The following is an 18,969-nucleotide window of genomic DNA, read 5'->3' as shown; positions in this document are numbered from 1 at the left end:
ACCCATATTCTCCTCTGTGAAACACCTGGAGATGTTTGCTGTGGTAAACGCACTACATAAATTGAGTTGTTTATGGGGATACTGAGGACTGCTGATGCAAAGAAAAGAAGCTGCCTCCCTTGCCCAAGCACTGGAAGTCACAGCAACTTATTTCCCCACCATAAAAGCTCAGGAAAAAAAACACAACACGCAGTCACAATATCAGTGTTAAAGTGACGGAAAGTAGGCAGCTCAGTGAGTAGCACTCTTGCCCCTGAGTCACAAGGTTCCGGGTTCAAGTCCCACTTCAGGGCACAAAAATAAAGGAAGACACTCCAGTGCAGTACTGAGGGAATGCTGCACTGTCAGGGGTGCCGTCTTTCGGATAAGACGTTAAACCGAGGCTCCATCTGCCTGCACGTGTGGACATAAAAGATCGCACAGCACTCTCCTGAAGGGGAGCAGGGGAGTTATCCCGTGTGTCCTGACCAATATTTATCCCTCAATTTACTCACAAAAACAGATTACCTGATCATTATTACATTGCTCTTTGTGGGAGCTTGCTGTGCGCAAGTTGGCTGCCGCGTTTCCCACAACAGTGACTACACTTTAAAAGTATTTCATTGGCTGTAAAGCACTGAGACGTCGGGTGGTCATGAAAAGTGCTACATAAATTCAAGCCTTTTTTTTCCTGTGTGTGTCATTGCTGCTGCACTATACACAATGCAGAACTATGTTAAATCTGCTACACTGCAAGGCACACTGCATTTTAAAGTCTTCACGCAAAAGTAAAAACCAGCTGTTCCCTCACCACCCAATTGTTCCAGATAATTTAACCATTTAAGCCTAGATTACCCCGGGCACCTTCTACAAAATGGGAAGTGAGGAGCCAACTGGAACTGGATTAGTGAGATGATCACTCAGTATTGGCCAAGATCTTCCTGCTCGTTAAACCACACATCACTTCAATAAAAGTAGGGCGATGTTGCAATCCTTCGTCTTTTCAATTTCAGCACTAGGAATTGGCGTGTTGTCGACCTTAGTGTTTGTATCCATTAAGCGAATGTCCAATTCATTTACTTTGCACCTTTAAGCAAAAATAAACCTACACAATATTGACACCTGCATCTCACTGAATGTTAATAGCGGGTTTGTGAAAATGTTCTTCTACTTCCAACTTGTCTATGAAAAACATTCAGCAGTACAACTACCTATTTTGCAGGGATGGTTTGGAGTTGTATAACAGTCAGTTGAAGTATTGGTGGTGGGAACAATTTGTAGTAATTAGCTGTAAGCATCACCCAAGCAGCACATTAGCACAAATCAATTTTTTTCCTTCAATGGTACAGTTTGAATTTGGCTCTCTCCCAACCCTTTTAATTTGTCTTACAGCTAAAAAGCAGATTCTACAAGCAGACCTACATTTTCTTTTAGATGAAACATTCAACCCTACACCCAAGTCTTTTAGCACAGTACTTTGTAGCAGAGATTATGTGGACTGGTCACCATGCTGTCCCTCAAGTTTGCGGTGAGTTTCATTGGAATACTGCAGGAACAAGGTGGAGAATTATAAAAAGACAGGCGATTGCAAGCTCGGGGTCACACCCACAGACTGAACATAGGTGTTCCACAAAGCGGTCATCCAGCCTGCATTTGGTATCCTCAGTATAGAGGAGACTACCTGCCGAGTATATTTCCAGCATTTTCTGTTTTTATTACAATAGTATTACAATACTTCACTCAATATTTAAACTGTTCCAAACACAATTAAAAGGAGCGCAATCTTCATACAAGAGCAAATTACTGCAGTTGCCGGAAATCTGAAATAAAAACAGAAAATGTTGGTCTGGCAGCATCTGGAGAGAGAAACAGAGTTACTGACTCAGGTCGGTGACCCTTCGTCAAAACCTGGCAAATCCTTGTAGTTCTCTCGAGAGTCTTTTAACTTATTTGCCTATAATAAGTGAGTGTTGACTCCCACTGAGCCATATATTGCCACTTCAGGAGAGAATAAGCAGTGAAAACATGCAATTGATGCACTCAGAAGAAGCTCAACTCTTCCACAAACTTCAAGGATGACAAGGGCACGTTTCCTGTAACACAGTCCACACAATAGTCAGGCAATTAAAACAAAAAGTGCTGGAAACACTCAGCAGGTCTGGCAGCATCTGTGGAGAGAGAAGCAAAGTTAACATTTCAGGTCTGTGACCTTTCATCAGAACTACACTTTTTGCTTTTGTTTCAGATTTCCAGCATCTGCAGTATTTTGCTTTTAATTTATTAAGTCAGGCAATTAAGATCAGCTGCTTACTTTGAACCAACAATCCTTCTTTGAAATGCAGAATTTCAAAGACACAAGATAACACCTAATCTGATTAACCTCTGAAAGCAATTACATCAGCGCAGGGTCATTGACCCGAAACGTTAACTCTGCTTCTCTTTCCACAGATGCTGCCAGACCTGCTGAGTGGTTCCAGCATTTCTTGTTTTTACATCACTGCAGGGAACTGGCCAGGTGAATGTTTGCCCTAGAGACATGACTATCTTTTGAATATAATTTTCCTCCTCCAATATCATTCCTGGGAGGGCAGTACTAAGATGCAAGTTGAGTGGGGTGGGACCAGAAGTAAAGGCAGAAGCATTGGTTTTTTTCTTTGCCCGCATTCAAAAATTCCAACGTGAAGATGAATGAGCGCTTCGTGCACCTGTCCCTGCCATCCTGACATCACAAAGAGGCAGGACTAGCTGGAGGATGTTCCCTGCCAGTTCCACCTTTCCTGCTATCAGGGAAAGTACGGCTGCATGATGCTTTATTTTTGAAGAAAAAAGTAACTTTGAACCCATAGAATATCTCAATAAGATTGGCTTCAAATCATCTTCCTTCTTCAATGTAAACATATTTAGCCTTCTACCATAGCAATGATGCCCCCATATCTGTCATCACCGTTAAGATAGAATGTGCATTTATAAAGCACCTTTTATGACCTTGGGACATTCCAAAGCACTTCAAGCAAATAAAATTATTTTTGAAGTGTAGTCACTGTAGTTATTTCGTCAAAAACAGCAGCCTCTTTGCACACAGCAATTGACCCACAAATATGACGGAGGTGAACGATCAGTTAAATCGGTTTTGGTAGCGTGGATTGAGGGATGAATGCTGGCCAGGGCTCTCGACGCTTCCTCAAAAAATGTCACAGAATCTTTTAACTTCACTTGAACAGGCACACAGGCCTTGCTGTAACACCTGAAACATGGCAGCTCTGACAACACAGCACTGCACTGAAAGGTCAACCACAAGCTTATGTGCTCAAGTCCTGTCATGGGACTTGAACTCACAACCTTCAAAACACAGGACAGCATGCTGGCCAAGCTGACACTTCTCCATACTCAACTGAATATAACCACCCCCACCACCCCTCCTGAGGTGAACTAATGTTGCCCTGAACTTTCATAACCTGAACTATTTTGAGGCCTTCCTTCAGTAAAGCCCAGACAAGGAAGTTCCTCAAAATATCAATCTCAAATAATCTGTTCCCTCCCTACATTTCTGTCCCCTGTTGTCCTCTTGACTGCCCCAACATTCTCCAGTCAGGAGGAAACGATCTGCTCCTAGGCATCTACCAATGCTGCTCTGCCCAGCTGTCAGAAGGCCATTGAGACAAGTTCAACTCTCCATGTAATGTTACTTGCCTCCACTTAACTACCATATCCTAATGGAAAGCCAAGGCTGGGAAATAGCAAGTGCAGACACAGAACTGAACAGAGGACCATGAAAGTGATGCTATTTATCTGTGTTTTACTAACCGCACTTGGAATGCGGGAATAATTACCACTGAGACCCTGTCAGTCTTTGTTTGGTTGCTTGTGCACAAGCTGCTGGACATAGGACTTAGGAGCAGGAGTAGGCCATTCGGCCCTTCGAGCCTGCTCAGCCACTTGATAAGATCATGGCTGATCTGGTTGTGATCTCAACTCCATCTTCCTCTCTGCCCCCCATAACCCTTGACTCCCTTGTCTATCAAAAATCTATCTAACACTTTGTGAACTTGAGGCAACTAGCTTCATATGTAGAATAAGGTCTGCTTCAGGGTAACGTAACACTTGCCTGGAATTTTCTGAAAGGGAATAACCTGCAAGTTATGCTAAAGCATACACCAATCTTTGCACCAAGTTACACCAACATTTCATGGGCATACACTCGAAGCTAAAAACTGGTGTAAAACAAGTTGAAATCAGCATAAAAAAGGGCCCAAAAAAGTGCTGAATTTACACCATAGTCTCTCTAACTCCCTCTTTATTCATGCGAGTTAGAGTTTCAGACCATCAAATGGCCATTTATGCACATTAGGCACAGCATGCAACCATGGAAGTTTTTCAATTATAAATGAAAATCATTCTAATGCCATAAAGATTCTTTGGAAGACACAAAAAAGTACATTTTAAGCCTCAGTGAGGAAGCGGGAGGGCAAGTCACTGAAGTACGACTGGGTCAAATTTTAAATCACAAATTTATAGCTTGTTCGAAACTGGGTTAAATTTAGGAAGTTCATGAGAACTGCACTTTTGCATGGAGGGCGAAGCTATGTTAATAATCAGTTGGTTCAAATGGAAGTTTAGCGGAATCAGTATAAAAGGTTAAGGAAATTCAGACAAAGCCTAAAAGTAACCTATGACCAAAACCAGCATTCACCTGTATTTACACCATTGTTTCAACAGAAATTTCAGGCTAATAACTAATTCAAGCCCCACTCTTAAGTACTACAGCACATAATCCAGGCTTTCGCTCCAGTGCACTACTGAGGGACCACTACACCATGGGAGATGAAACATTGGACTGAGGCCCCGTTTGCCCTGGAGTAGATGTAAAGAAAAATCCCATGGCTCTATGTGAAGAGGAGCAGAGGAGTTCCAACTCAACCAACATCACTATGAAAGAAAAGTATGGTTATTATCCCATTACTGTTTGTGGGAGCTTATTGTGTTCAGAATGGCTGCCGCATTTCCTACATTTCCACCACCACCTTCTCAAGGGCAATTAGGGATGTGCAACAAATACAGGCCTTGCCAGTGATGCTCACATCCCACGAACGAATAAAAAAAAAATTGCAATAGTAACTGCATTTAAAAAGTATTTCATTGGCTGTGCCCTGAGGTGACTAGAGTTATTTCTTTCTTTGCTTTCTACTGGTGGAGGCGGTGGGATTTTGAAGCTCATCATAAGGCAAAGCAGAGTTACAAAGAGCTAATCTCTGCATCCTATCTAAGCCAGAATATATAGGAACATGGAGTGCTCAGTGTTGCACAGGGTGGCAATGCAGAAACCTACTATTCAACAACAACTCTGTGCTGTTTGTTGAGCTTCACACAAGCCTCCACTGACCCTATTTCATCTCAGACTATCAGCATATTTTTCTATTTCTTTCTCTCTCATGTAATTAGCTAGCTTCCCCTTAAAGGCATTAACAAATGTACAATTCTACCTTGGTCACCATGCTAAATCAGGAACAAATGAGCCACACAGATGGAGCTCCTGCATTAATTAGGCAAGTTCATCCACTGAGCCACACAGACACAAAAGATGGCAAGTCTAATCCCTGGGATGGCTACAACATGCTTAAGCATCACCAGATTACAAAGGGTGGGAGGGAGGGGCGGGGTGGGGGGGGTAAGAAATATTGCAGGACATTTCCTCCTAATTGCTATCTAGTGACTCCTGTCGTGGAAATACCTGTGTATGGTTTGACTATGATGCCCTTATAGTTTGGTAGTCCACCGACTCTGTCAGACTGCTTATCCTCACCGTAGTCCTAAATGGTCGAACCCTGAGCCTGAGACTACGACTGAAAAGTATAAGTGGAAGGTTAATGTGCACAAAAGGGCCCATGGATGTCGACTGTGTTGGGTATTTTCCAACCTCCCGCTCCCAACCTGTGAAGAAGCAGGTGGCTGCTGGTCACTTTCCACAGCACTGCAGCTTCAAATGAGAAACTCTGTGGATGAGGAATGGGGAAGCAGATCATGCAGACATACCCACATCCCAAGGTGCCATGAAGTCATACATCATGTGCTTTAAGACATTACACCAATGTTAGCAAGCAATAAAAATAAGACTTGGCTTTTGCCTTAGATCTACAGTAGATGAGGCAAGATAAAGCAGGAGAGGACTGCCCAGATATATTTATTTGAGAATTACTCACACAATACTGCCCTGAACAAAGCATCTCAAAGCTTCACCACTACTGCATACAATTTTAATAATACATTACAATGCCAGCCTCCAAGCCAATGTCTTCTGTATTAAATACTAAAGATGCAATGAATGAACTGAGGTTTGTTCATTCAATTGCAGCACACCCAAATACAAACTATTAGTTCACAAAACTATGGAAACTGAGGTACCGACAGAAGACGTCCATAATGAAAGGAGTTTGAAAAAGCCTTACCTCGCCATGCTGTTTCAATCGCTTCTGTACTTCCGCAACAGGTACATCCAGGTAGATAACCAGGTGAGGGGGAAGGAACTCACAAATGCTGTTCCCTTTTAGTTCATTGTAATGGTCGACACCTGAAAATTGAGCAGGGCATGAACACAATAACTGAGAAAAGGGCTGATGAAGACTGGAGCTGCAGTTCAAGTCCCACTCCAGGAGTTGAATACAAAAACCTAGGCTGATATTCCGGTGCAATACTCAGGGAGTGCTGCACATCTTTTGGATGAGACATTAACCTGAGGTCCTTCAAACAACTTCACAAAAATAATCTGGTCATTATCACACTGCTGTTTGTGCGAAATTGGTTGCCACGTTTCCGACATTACAACAGTGACTACAATTGAAAAGTACTTCAATGGATGCAAGGTGCTTTGGGGTGCCCTGAGGTCATGAAAGGTGCTATATAAATGCAAGAAAGTCTTTTTTTCCTGTGGTGGCAATAGTGAGGTCTTGAGAAGCCCACAATCAACCTGGTTCTGACAAAATATTAAATGGGATTGGCCTGGACACAGAAGGAAGATGATCCAACTTTTGAGGAAATAGAAAAAAAATCTATCCTGGTGTGCCGTGCAAGACACAATAGATCCATCACAGTATTTGATTACAAGCTACAAAATTCTTAAACTTAACTTTTTTTCGGCAGGAGGGAGTTCGGTGGGTTCACATTGTGTACAGGAATCAAATTCCTCCATTTTACATCTATGCCATGCAATAACTGTGACCAAGAGAGAGTAACTGATCTTCCAGCCTGTACCAGGGCCAGTTTGAGCTGGAAATTGGGAGGCACACAAAAATCAGTCTGCAAATTAGTCCTCTCTTCACACCCATCTCATGGTCACTATTCCCTCACAGCAGCACGGCTGAGATCAAGGCCGTCTCTTGTACAGAGATGGCACAACAGGCTGACCCTCCAACTAGTCACCCAAAGAGCTAAAACGTAACATCTTCTCACTCAGTCTTCAGTTTGTGGATAGACTGCCACCTACAGCAATAAATATGGAGATCTTCTTCAGGCTAAAGCACACAATCATAACAATTTTCCATGTATTATTAACGCTGGTCTTTGTAGCATGATTATGTTTTAAAAACTGTGAATTTTAATGTAGTTTAACATGGAGTCAGAGAAGTCAGGTGACCTCATAACAACTCTGCTTAAAGACAAAACAGGGATCTTGGTTACCAGGACAACAAAGGCCTTTTTGAAAAGCAAAGACTGCAGGGGTATAACACCTGAAGAATAATGGGTTTCACCCTCCAAGACTTTCAGATCGTAAACAAGGAGTCAGTGGTTCTGAAAATGTAAATATGAATTGAAATGGCCAACACCCAGAAACAATGGAAAGCCCAGGTGGCTCTGCTGCAGCCAGACTTGCGGACTTTACATATTGGAAATCAACAATGGGCTATGAGTTTTGGAGTACTGTGCACAGATCTGGTCTCCATATTAAAAAAGGATATAGGGCACTGGAGAAGGTGCAAAAACGATTTACTGGAATGAAATCACAATGGAGATGGTATACCTATCAGAAAAGATTTAACAGGTTAGGGCTCTTTTCTCCAGAAGAGAAAAGACTGAGGGGGAAACCTGATAGAGGTCTTTAAGATGATGAAAGGGTTTGATAGGGTAGACATAGAGACATACACAAGACCAAAACTAAAGGACGTAAATATAAAAGAGTCATTAATAAATTCAACAGGGAATTCAGGAGAACCTTCTTTACCCAGAGTGGTGAGAATGTGGAACTCACTACCACAGTAAGTGATTGAGGCCAATAGCATAGATGCAGTTAAGTGGAAGCTAGATAAGCACAAGTGGGGGAAAAGAACAGTATATGCTGATAGGGTGAGATGAAGGAGGGTAGGAGGTGGCTTGTGTGGAGCATGGACGCCAGCATGGATCTATTGGGCCATAGGACCTGTTTCTGTGCTGTAAATACTTTCTAATGGTTTGTAATATACAGACCAGAAAGAATAATCAGCTAGGGTACGTACTTTTGATAATTATTAATGACCCTCGCCTTTGACCCACCCTTCCCCCAACTGTAAAATATGGGTGTAAGGAGATACTCGGTTTCAGCATTGTGGATTGGTTGAGTTACTTGTTGATGGTTATTGTCTGGACTCACATATGAACAGTGGCTACTTGAGCAATGTTGCAGGTGCTTACACAATCATAACCCAACAGCGATCATAGCCTTCAGGAAAAGGCGATAAAAAGCCAAGCCAAATCTAATTTCAAGACATCTTTCTCATTAGCTGGGGAATGCAAAGATGTAAGACAGAGCTGCAATCAAGGTTCTACTTACACTGCTTCCGGATATAGCCTTGCTTGTACATGGCTTCAAGGAAAACGAAGTCACTGTAGGGTGAACGTTCCAACACGACACCTTGCCCTACCAGTACAAACACAAATAGATTAAAATGAAATTCTATTGACAATTCTTATCCCCTTAATCGACGACACTGTGATATAGCCGACGGAATGCTTTTGATTTATGTTACTGTAGCTTCTACAGAGAAGCTATTTATATCCCTTTCAATTGCCTTGACTCCAATCCTTACATCAATCACAACTTTGTCTATCCCCTGCCTATTGCCAGTTCACAAAGTACTCAACTTTAACATTTGAAAGTTCAATTTAAGGTGCCTTGATGGGTAGCGAGTTTATCCAGTGAGTTCCTGTGTCACACATGCCCAGTTGAGTTTGTTGGTCTGCCCTCAACAGATGTGTAGCCTCAGCTCCATGAGTTAGGGCGGGTCAAAAATGTCTATGTTCCCTGCTACTGATTTCTACCCAGCCAACACCATTGAAAATTCAGATCTGTGGACGACAGGAAAAGGGTCGTCTCTTGTGGCTTATTGTTGAATTGCGGTAGACATGCACTGTCTCGACCCACACATGAGGAATGGGCACTTCATCGAGCTGAAGGCAAGCAGCAATCATGGAAAAGCATCCCAGCAAGTCAGTAATTTGTGCGAAAATTGTGAAAATGTCATAATTTAGTCACCTCAAATTTAAAGTTAGCACATTCACCATAAACTTTCCAGCAAAATTAATTGTGTGTAGATTCGCCGACAGCCTTGGGTCGTGAAATATTCTTGGCACCAAGACTTGCCGATTGACAGTAGCAACAGTGGAACATAGGAACAAGAATAGGCCATTCAGTCCCTTGAGCCTGTTCCACCATTCAATAAGATCATGGCTGATTTCTACGTTAACTCATCCACCTGTTTTGGCTCCATATCCTTTTACACCCTTGGCTAGCAAAAATCTACCAATTTCAGATTTAAAGTTATTAATTGAGCTAGCATCAATGTTTTTTTTGTGGGAGGGCGTTTGACACTTCTACCATCCTTTGCAAGAAGAAGTGTTCCCTAGCTTCTTTGCTGAATGGCCTGGCTCTGATTGCAAGGTTATTTTCCCTTGTCCGAGATTTCCCACAAGCAGAAAAAGTTTCTCCCCATCAATTCCTTTCAAAATCTTAAAAACCACAATCAAAGCACCCCTTAACCTTCTATATTCCAGGGAATACAAGTCTAGTTTATGTAATCTCTCCTCATAATCTAACCCTTGCAGCCCTGGTAACATTCTAGTGAATCTGTGCTGCACTCCTTCCACGGCCAACATATCCTAAGGTGCGATGCGAGAACTGTACACAATGCTCCAGATGTGGTCTAGCCAGGGCTTTGTATAGCTGTAGTAAAACTTCCTCCCCTTTATAATTCTAGCCCTCTAGTTATCATTTCTAACATTAGCCCTTTTGATTATTTTTTTGTACCCAACTACTACATTTTAGAGATGTGTACATGGACCCCAAATGTCTTTGGACCTACCCTGTTCCTAGCCTATCATTTAAATACTCAGAACTATCCTTTTTTGGTCCAAAATGGAAGACCTCATACTTACCAGTGTTGAAATCCAACTGCCACAGTTTTCCCCACTTACTTAATCTATCAATGCCACCTTATAATTTTATGCTCCTGTCTACACTACTTATTATGCCTCCAATGTTTGACTCATCAGCGAACATGGCTCTCTATTGTGTTATCCAAGTCATTAATAAATATAGTGAATAGTTAAGGCCCCAGTAGAGATCTCTGTGGGACACCACGAGTCACACCCTGCCAATAACCATTATCCCTACTCTCTGGCTTCTACCGCCTAACCAATCTCCTAGCCAGATCAATTCTTCTTTCTTTTGGGCCTCCTTATCTCGAGAGACAATGGATACGCGCCTGGAGGTGGTCAGTGGTTTGTGAAGCAGCGCCTGGAGTGGCTATAAAGGCCAATTCTGGAGTGACAGGCTCTTCCACAGGTGCTGCAGAGAAATTTGTTTGTTGGGGCTGTTGCACAGTTGGCTCTCCCCTTGCGCCTCTGTCTTTTTTCCTGCCAACTACTAAGTCTCTTCGACTCGCCACAATTTAGCCCTGTCTTTATGGCTGCCCGCCAGCTCTGGCGAATGCTGGCAACTGACTCCCACGACTTGTGATCAATGTCACACGATTTCATGTCGCGTTTGCAGACGTCTTTATAACGGAGACATGGACGGCCGGTGGGTCTGATACCAGTGGCGAGCTCGCTGTACAATGTGTCTTTGGGGATCCTGCCATCTTCCATGCGGCTCACATGGCCAAGCCATCTCAAGCGCCGCTGACTCAGTAGTGTGTATAAGCTGGGGATGTTGGCCGCTTCAAGGACTTCTGTGTTGGAGATATAGTCCTGCCACCTGATGCCAAGTATTCTCCGAAGGCAGCGAAGATGGAATGAATTGAGACGTCGCTCTTGGCTGGCATACGTTGTCCAGGCCTCGCTGCCGTAGAGCAAGGTACTGAGGACACAGGCCTGATACACTCGGACTTTTGTGTTCCGTGTCAGTGCGCCATTTTCCCACACTCTCTTGGCCAGTCTGAACATAGCAGTGGAAGCCTTACCCATGCGCTTGTTGATTTCTGCATCTAGAGACAGGTTACTGGTGATAGTTGAGCCTAGGTAGGTGAACTCTTGAACCACTTCCAGAGCGTGGTCGCCAATATTGATGGATGGAGCATTTCTGACATCCTGCCCCATGATGTTCGTTTTCTTGAGGCTGATGGTTAGGCCAAATTCATTGCAGGCAGACGCAAACCTGTCGATGAGACTCTGCAGGCATTCTTCAGTGTGAGATGTTAAAGCAGCATCGTCAGCAAAGAGGAGTTCTCTGATGAGGACTTTCCGTACTTTGGACTTCGCTCTTAGACGGGCAAGGTTGAACAACCTGCCCCCTGATCTTGTGTGGAGGAAAATTCCTTCTTCAGAGGATTTGAACGCATGTGAAAGCAGCAGGGAGAAGAAAATCCCAAAAAGTGTGGGTGCGAGAACACAGCCCTGTTTCACACCACTCAGGATAGGAAAGGGCTCTGATGAGGAGCCAGATCAATAATTTGCCTTCAATTCTATTAACTTTAATTTTAGATAACAATCTCTTATGTTGAACTTTATCGAATACCTTCTGGAAGTTGGTACAGATTATATCTATAGACATTCCCCATGTCTAGTACTTTAATTTCTTCCTCTTTTGTTGACCATGGCTGCTTTATTTGGTTAAGTAGAGCTCTTGCCCCTCAGGGGGTATGCACTGGCCCTGTAATAGGGTAAAATTCTTTTGTGAACACTTGCTTTGTTCATCTGTAGTTTTACCTGATAGAGTTTTGACCATTTTGCTGTTGTCAGAGTCTGTCTCACCCTGCTGAAGTTAGCCTTAACAAAATCTGCATTTTAGCCACAGTTAAGTTTGAAAAGGAGAAACTTAACAGTGAATTCAATTATAAGATGACCACTGTTAAATAAGTGTTCCCTTACTGTTAGGTTAACTAAATCTGGTTCATTATTAAATCTGGCATCCCTCTTGTTGGTGCAACAACATAATACTACAGAAAACCATCTTGAATGCACACAAAAAAAGTCACTACCTTTCTGACTTGAACTATTCTGCTCTGCCCAAACTACAGCAAAATAAAAGTCTCCTATTTAAACAACTTTGCTTTGCGACAAGCCTCTCATCTCTGAATTAATAGATTCTGCTACTTCATTGCTGCTATCAAGAGTGCCAATGCATTCCACCAATCAGTATGGAGATTGGATATTCAACACATGAAGAACACTTTTACAAATAACCTCGCTTAAAGGTCAAACTTCCATAGTGAAATGATACATGCCAGTCCCAAAGTATGAGACGGTGAATAAAGAGTACACAAGTCTCGAGAGATAAAACTCAGAACACCTTAGGGAAAACCATATAAAATCAATTACTAGAAAAAGGTTAATTCATGTCTTAAATATTTTTCGCAGCAAATTAGACTCACCTTTAATAGAATCTAATCTGCAGCACCAGAATATTTAGATTTGTACTGTTAGTTTTTGTAAGTAAAGTGAGCAATTTCTTTTCAAATTCACACCTGTTTGGAGAAGGTGCTCCAGCGCGTCAGAGTACTGCAGAGTGCGAAGGTGGTACATCCAGCCCTGCAACCGGTAGGAATTGCCATCTGGGGATTTGGGATCAGTGTAGAACTTTTCCACACTGCAATTGCCATTGAATTTGGCACTTAAACGTTGGCCATCGCCTGTCTTCCAGTCCCAATAATGGATATCAACCTCAGGGATGTATAACATGCCTAAAGAAAGCAGAGTGTTGATAAATTGTAGCGAGAACTCAGCATTTAAAAAAAAAGAATTTGCATTTATATAGCATATTTCACATTTTTGAGATATCCCAAAATACTTCAGAGTCAAGTAAATACTTCTGAAGTGGGCACTTACTGCATGGGATAAAACACTGTTGTAGACTAATAATTCAATGTAGTTAAAACAGAAAGAATGCCAAACTTCTCTGGCAGCTCCGCACAGAAATGGGCCTCAAAGGCCAGCACACAGACCAGGAATATCTCAAGTTCAATTCCTGGTCTGTCCACAGCTATCCAAACAAGGATTCATTATAATGTGCCTTAGCATCCATGAGGAGCAGAAAAAGAGGAGAACTTCAAATAGGATTACCAACTACCCATCAAAGGGAAAAGAAATTGTCAAGTGAAGACAGGATCAGTCCTCCCTACCCCAACAGTCAAATAGACCATAATAAAAACAAAAAGTGCTGGAAATATTGAGCAGGGCTGGCAGCATCTGGGAAATAGACCACCAACTTTCAATGTCCCAACTTCTATATTAAGCAAGGCACAGAAGAGCTGCTGCCCTCTTTAGAACCATATGCAACAGCACAAGTTGCCACCTTGGAGATTCATCAAAAGACGAAATTAGACAAGGAAAATCATAAAGTAACTAATTCTGCATGTTAACACTCTTGCCTCTGAGTCAGAAGGTTGTGGGTTCAAGTCCCACTCCATTAAAACATAACCTAGACCAATCTGGATGGAAAAAATCCCACAACAGCACTATTTAAAGAAGTAAAAGCAAAATACTGCAGATGCTGGAAATCTGAAATAAAAACAAGAAATGCTGGAAATATTCAGCAGGTCTGGCAGCATCTGTGGAGAGAGAAGCAGAGTTAACGTTTCAGGTCAGTGACCCTTCTTCAGAACTATTTAAAGAAGAGCAGGGGAGTTTGCCCCTCAACCTGAGTACTTGATATTTCTCTGCACTGAACTGCATCTGCCATCTCATGCCCTCCTTCACTCTCTCAAATTCTCTCACTTTTCCATGCCTCCTTAATTTAACAAACTTCTGTATGATGCTTCCTGTCCAGGTCATTTATATATAAAAGAGGTCTCTGCTCTGATCCCTGGGACACACCAATACCCATATCAGCCAAGCTGAAAACATCCATTTTAACCCTGTTCTTTGCTTCCTATCCTGTACCCTTCAATTCACTCATGCAGCTACATTCCTTTATTCAAATACACACCATTTATTGTATTCTTTATTTGTAGTCCACAAATCCCTCACCGCACTATTACCATCAAGCCAGACAACCAATCCTGGCTCAATGAGGTGCCAACCTGGTGAAACTACAACACAGGACTACATGCATGCTGAACAGCCGAAGCAGCATGCTATAGACAAAGCTAAAAGATACCACAGCCAATGGATCAGATCAAAGCTCTGCAGTCCTGCCACATCCTGTCATGAATGATGGTAGACAACTAAACTGGAGGAGCAGGCTCCATAAACAACCCCATCCTCAATGATGACAGCACAGCATGTGAACGCAAAAGACAAGGCAGAAGCGATCCCAACCATCTTCAGCCAGAAATTCCAAGTGGACGATCCACCTCAGCCTCCTCCTCAAGTCTCCACTATCACAGATGCCAGTCTTCAACCAATTTGATTCACTCCATATGATATCAGAAATGGTTGAAGACACTAGATGCGTCAAAGGCTATGGGCCCCGACAACATCCTGGCAGCAGTACTGAAGACTTGTGCTCCAGAACTAGCTGCACTCCTGGCCAAGCTATTACACTGGCATCTACCCAACAATGTGGAAAATTCCATAGGTATTTTCTGGCCACAAAAAGCAGGACAAATCCAATCCAGCCAATTACAGCCCCAGTCTACTCTCAATCATCAGCAAAGTGATGGAAGGTGTTGTCGACAGTGCTATCAAGCGGCATCTACTCAGCAATAACCTGCTCACCGATGCTCAGTATGGGATCCGCCAGGGGCATTTGGCTCCAGACTTCATGACAGTTTTGGACCAAATATGGACAAAAAATTTATTCACAAGGCAAGGTGAGTGATTGCTCTTGACATCAAGGCAGCATTTGACTGAGTATGGCATCAAAGAGCCCCAACAAAATTGATGTCAATGGGAATCAGGGGAAAACTCTCCACTGGTTGGAGTCATACCTAGCACAAAGCAAGATTTTTGTGGTTGTTGGAGATCAATCGTCTCAGTCCCAGGACAATGCTGCAGAAATTCCTCAGGGCAGTGTCCTAGGCCCAACCATCTCCGGTTGCTTAATCAGTGACCTTCCCTCCATCATGAAGTCAAAAGTGCAGATTTTTAAAAATTCTTTCATGGGATGCGAGTGTTGCTGCCAAAGCCAGCATTTGTTGCCCCATCCCCAATAGCCCTGGAGAAGGTGGCGCTGAGTCGCCTTCTTGAACAAAGAACAGTACAGCACAGGAACAGGCCATTCAGCCCTCCAAGCCTGCGCCGATCTTGATGCCTGCCTAAACTAAAACCTACTGCACTTCCGAGGTCCGTATCCCTCTATTCCCATCCTATTCATGCATTTGTCAAGATGCCTCTTAAACGTCGCTATCGTACCTGCTTCCACCACCTCCCCCGGCAGCAAGTTCCAGGCACTCACCACCCTCTGTGTAAAAAAACTTGCCTCGCACATCCCCTCTAAACTTTGCCTCTCGCACCTTAAACCTATGTCCCCCAGTAACTGACTCTTCCACCCTGGGTAAAAGCTTCTGACTATCCACTCTGTCCATGCCAATCATAACTTTGTAAACCTCTATCATGTCACCCCTCCACCTCCATCATTCCAGTGAAAACAATTAGTGTTTTTCCAACCTCTCCTCATAGCTAATACACTCCAGACCAGGCAACATCCTGCTAAACCTCTTTTGTACCCACTCCAAAGCCTCCACGTCCTTCTGGTAGTGTGGCGACCAGAATTGCACGCAATATTCTAAGTGTGGCCGAACTAAGGTTCTGTACAGCTGCAGCATGACTTGCCAATTTTTATACTCTATGCCCCGACTGGTTGAAGGCAAGCATGCGTATGCCTTCTTGACAAACTTATCCACCTGCGTTGCCACTTTCAGTGACCTGTGGACCTGTACGCCCAGATCTCTCTGCCTGTCAATACTCCTAAGGGTTCTGCCATTTACTGTATACTTCCCACCTGTATTAGACCTTCCAAAATGAATTACCTCACATTTTTCCGGATTAAACTCCACCTGCCATTTCTCCACCCAAGTCTCCAACCGATCTATATCCTGCTGTATCCTCTGACAATCCTCATCACTATCCGCAACTCCACCAACCTTTGTGTCGTCCGCAAACTTACTAATCAGACCAGCTACATTTTCCTCCAAATCATTTATATATACTACAAACAGCAAAGGTCCCAGCACTGATCCCTGCGGAACACCATTAGTCACAGCCCTCCATTCAGAAAAGCACCCTTCCACTGCTACCCTCTGTCTTCTACGACCGAGCCAGTTCTGTATCCATCTTGCCAGCTCACCTCTGATCCCGTGTTACTTCACCTTTTGTACCAGTCTGCCATGAGGGACCTTGTCAAAGGCTTTACTGAAGTCCATGTAGACAACATCCACTGCCCTTCCTTCATCAATCATCTTCGTCACTTCCTCAAAAAACCCAATCAAGTTAGTGAAACACGACCTCCCCTTCACAAAACCATGCTGCCGTGCGCTAATAAGTCCATATGTTTCCAAATGAGAGTAAATCCTGTCCCGAAGAATCCTCTCCCATAATTTCCCTACCACTGACATAAGGCTCACCGGCCTGTAATTTCCTGGATTATCCTTGCTACCCTTCTTCAACAAAGGAACAACATTGGCTATTCTCCAGTCCTCTGGGGCCTCACCTGTAGCCAATGAGGATACAAAGATTTCTGTCAAGGCCCCAGCAATTTCCTCCCTTGCCTCCCTCTGTATTCTGGGGTAGATCCCATCAGGCCCTGGGGACTTATCTACCTTAATGTTTTTCAAGATGCCCAACACCTCCTCCTTTTGATATCGACATGACCCAGACTATCTACACTCCCTTCCCTAGACACATCATCCACCAAGTCCTTCTCTTTGGCGAATACTGATGCAAAGTACTCATTTAGTACCTCACCCATTTCCTCTGGCTCCACGCATAGATTCCCTCCTCTGTCTTTGAGTGGGCCAACCCTTTCCCTGGCTACCCTCTTGCTCTTTATATACATATAAAAAGCCTTGGGATTCTCCTTAATCCTGTTTGCCAATGACTTTTTATGACCCCTTTTAGCCCTCCTGACTCCTTGCTTAAGTTCCTTCCTACTTTCTTTATATTCCTCAAGGGCCTCGTCTGTTCCCAGCCTTCTAGCCCTTACGAATGCTTCATTTTTCTTTTTGACTAGGCTCACAATATCCCGCGTTATCCAAGGTTCCCGAAACTTGCCAAACATATCCTTCTTCCTCACAGGAACATGCCGGTCCTGAATTCTAATCAACTGACGTTTGAAAGACTCCCACACGTCATATGTTGATTTACCCTCAAACAGCCTCCCCCAATCTAAATTCTTCAGTTCCGCTGCACTTCATCTGGTGTAGGTACCCACAGTGCTATTAGGAAGGAAGTTTCAGGTTTTTGACCCAGCAACAATGAAGGAATGGCGATATCGGTCCACGTCAGGATGATGTGTGACTTGGAGGGGAACTTACAAATGGTGTTGTTCCCATGCATATGCTGTCCTTGTCCTTCTAGGTGATGGAGGTCATGGGTTTGGAAGGTGCTGTTGAAGGAGCCTTGGTATGTTGCTGCAGTGCACCTTGTAGATGACACACACTGCTACCACTGTGCATCGGTGGTGGAGGGAGTGAATATTTAAGGTGGTGGATGGGGTGCCAATCAAGCGGGCTGCTTTATCCTGGATGGTGTCAAGCTCGAGTGTTTATGGAACTGTACCCATCCAGGCAAGTGGAGAGTATTCCTTCACACTCCGGACTTGTGCCTTATAGATGGTGGACAGCTTTGGGGAGTCAGGAGGTGAATTACTCGTAACAGAATTCCCAGCCTCTGACCCGCTCTTGCAGACACAGTACCTATTGGGCTGGTCCAGTTCAGTTTCTGGTCAATGGTAACCCCCAAGATGTTGATGGGGGGAGAATTCAGCGATGGTAATGCCACTGAATGTCAAGGGGAGGTGGTTAGATTCTCTCTTGTTGGAGATCGTCATTGCCTGGCACTTGTGTGGTGCGAATGTTACTTGCCACTTAGTAGCCCAAGCCTGAATATGATCCAAGTCTTGCTGCATCTGGACACAGACTGCTTCAGTATCTGAGACGACACAAATGGCACTGAACATTGTGCAATCATCAGCAAACATCCCCACTTCCGACCCCATGATAGAGGGAAGGTCATTGATGATGCAGATGCAGATGGTTGGGCCGAGGACACGACCCCGAGGAACTCCTGCAGCCAAGTCCTGGGGCTTAGGTGTTTGGCCTCTAGCAACCACAACCATCTTCCTTTGTGCTAGGATGACTCCAACCAGCGGAGAGTTTTCCCCAATTCCCACTGACTTCAATTTTGCCAGTGCTCTTTGATGCCATACTTGATCAAATGCTGCCTTGATGTCAAGGGCAGTCACTCTCACCTCGAGTTCAGCTCTTTTGTCCATGTTTGAACTAAGGCTGTAATGAGGTCTAGAGCCGACTGCCCCGGCAGATCCCAAACTGAGCATCGGTGAGCAGGTTATTGCTGTGTAAGTGCCGCTTGATAGCACTGTTGACGACAGCTTCCATCACTTTGCTAATGATTGAGAGTAGACTGATGGAG

The 18,969-nt window shown here is 43.7% G+C and overlaps 1 protein-coding gene across 2 annotated transcripts in view; it reads right to left on the bottom strand.

Moving 5' to 3' along the window:
* Window positions 1-18,969, bottom strand: part of ndufa10 (NADH:ubiquinone oxidoreductase subunit A10) — a 63,481-nt gene that overhangs the window by 36,187 nt on the left and 8,325 nt on the right. For both annotated transcript variants that reach the window (XM_068035887.1, XM_068035888.1), the window contains exons 3-5: window positions 12,906-13,121; window positions 8,777-8,863; window positions 6,423-6,544 (exon numbers count right to left, since the gene is read on the bottom strand). In XM_068035887.1, the coding sequence (XP_067891988.1) occupies window positions 6,423-6,544; window positions 8,777-8,863; window positions 12,906-13,121 (425 nt within the window). The remainder of the gene's footprint in view (window positions 1-6,422; window positions 6,545-8,776; window positions 8,864-12,905; window positions 13,122-18,969) is intronic.

This window comes from Heterodontus francisci, chromosome 7, assembly GCF_036365525.1.
Source record: "Heterodontus francisci isolate sHetFra1 chromosome 7, sHetFra1.hap1, whole genome shotgun sequence".
NCBI lineage: Eukaryota > Metazoa > Chordata > Chondrichthyes > Heterodontiformes > Heterodontidae > Heterodontus > Heterodontus francisci.
Note: the sequence above shows the minus strand (reverse complement) of the source record. Positions and strands in the feature narration are given on the sequence as shown.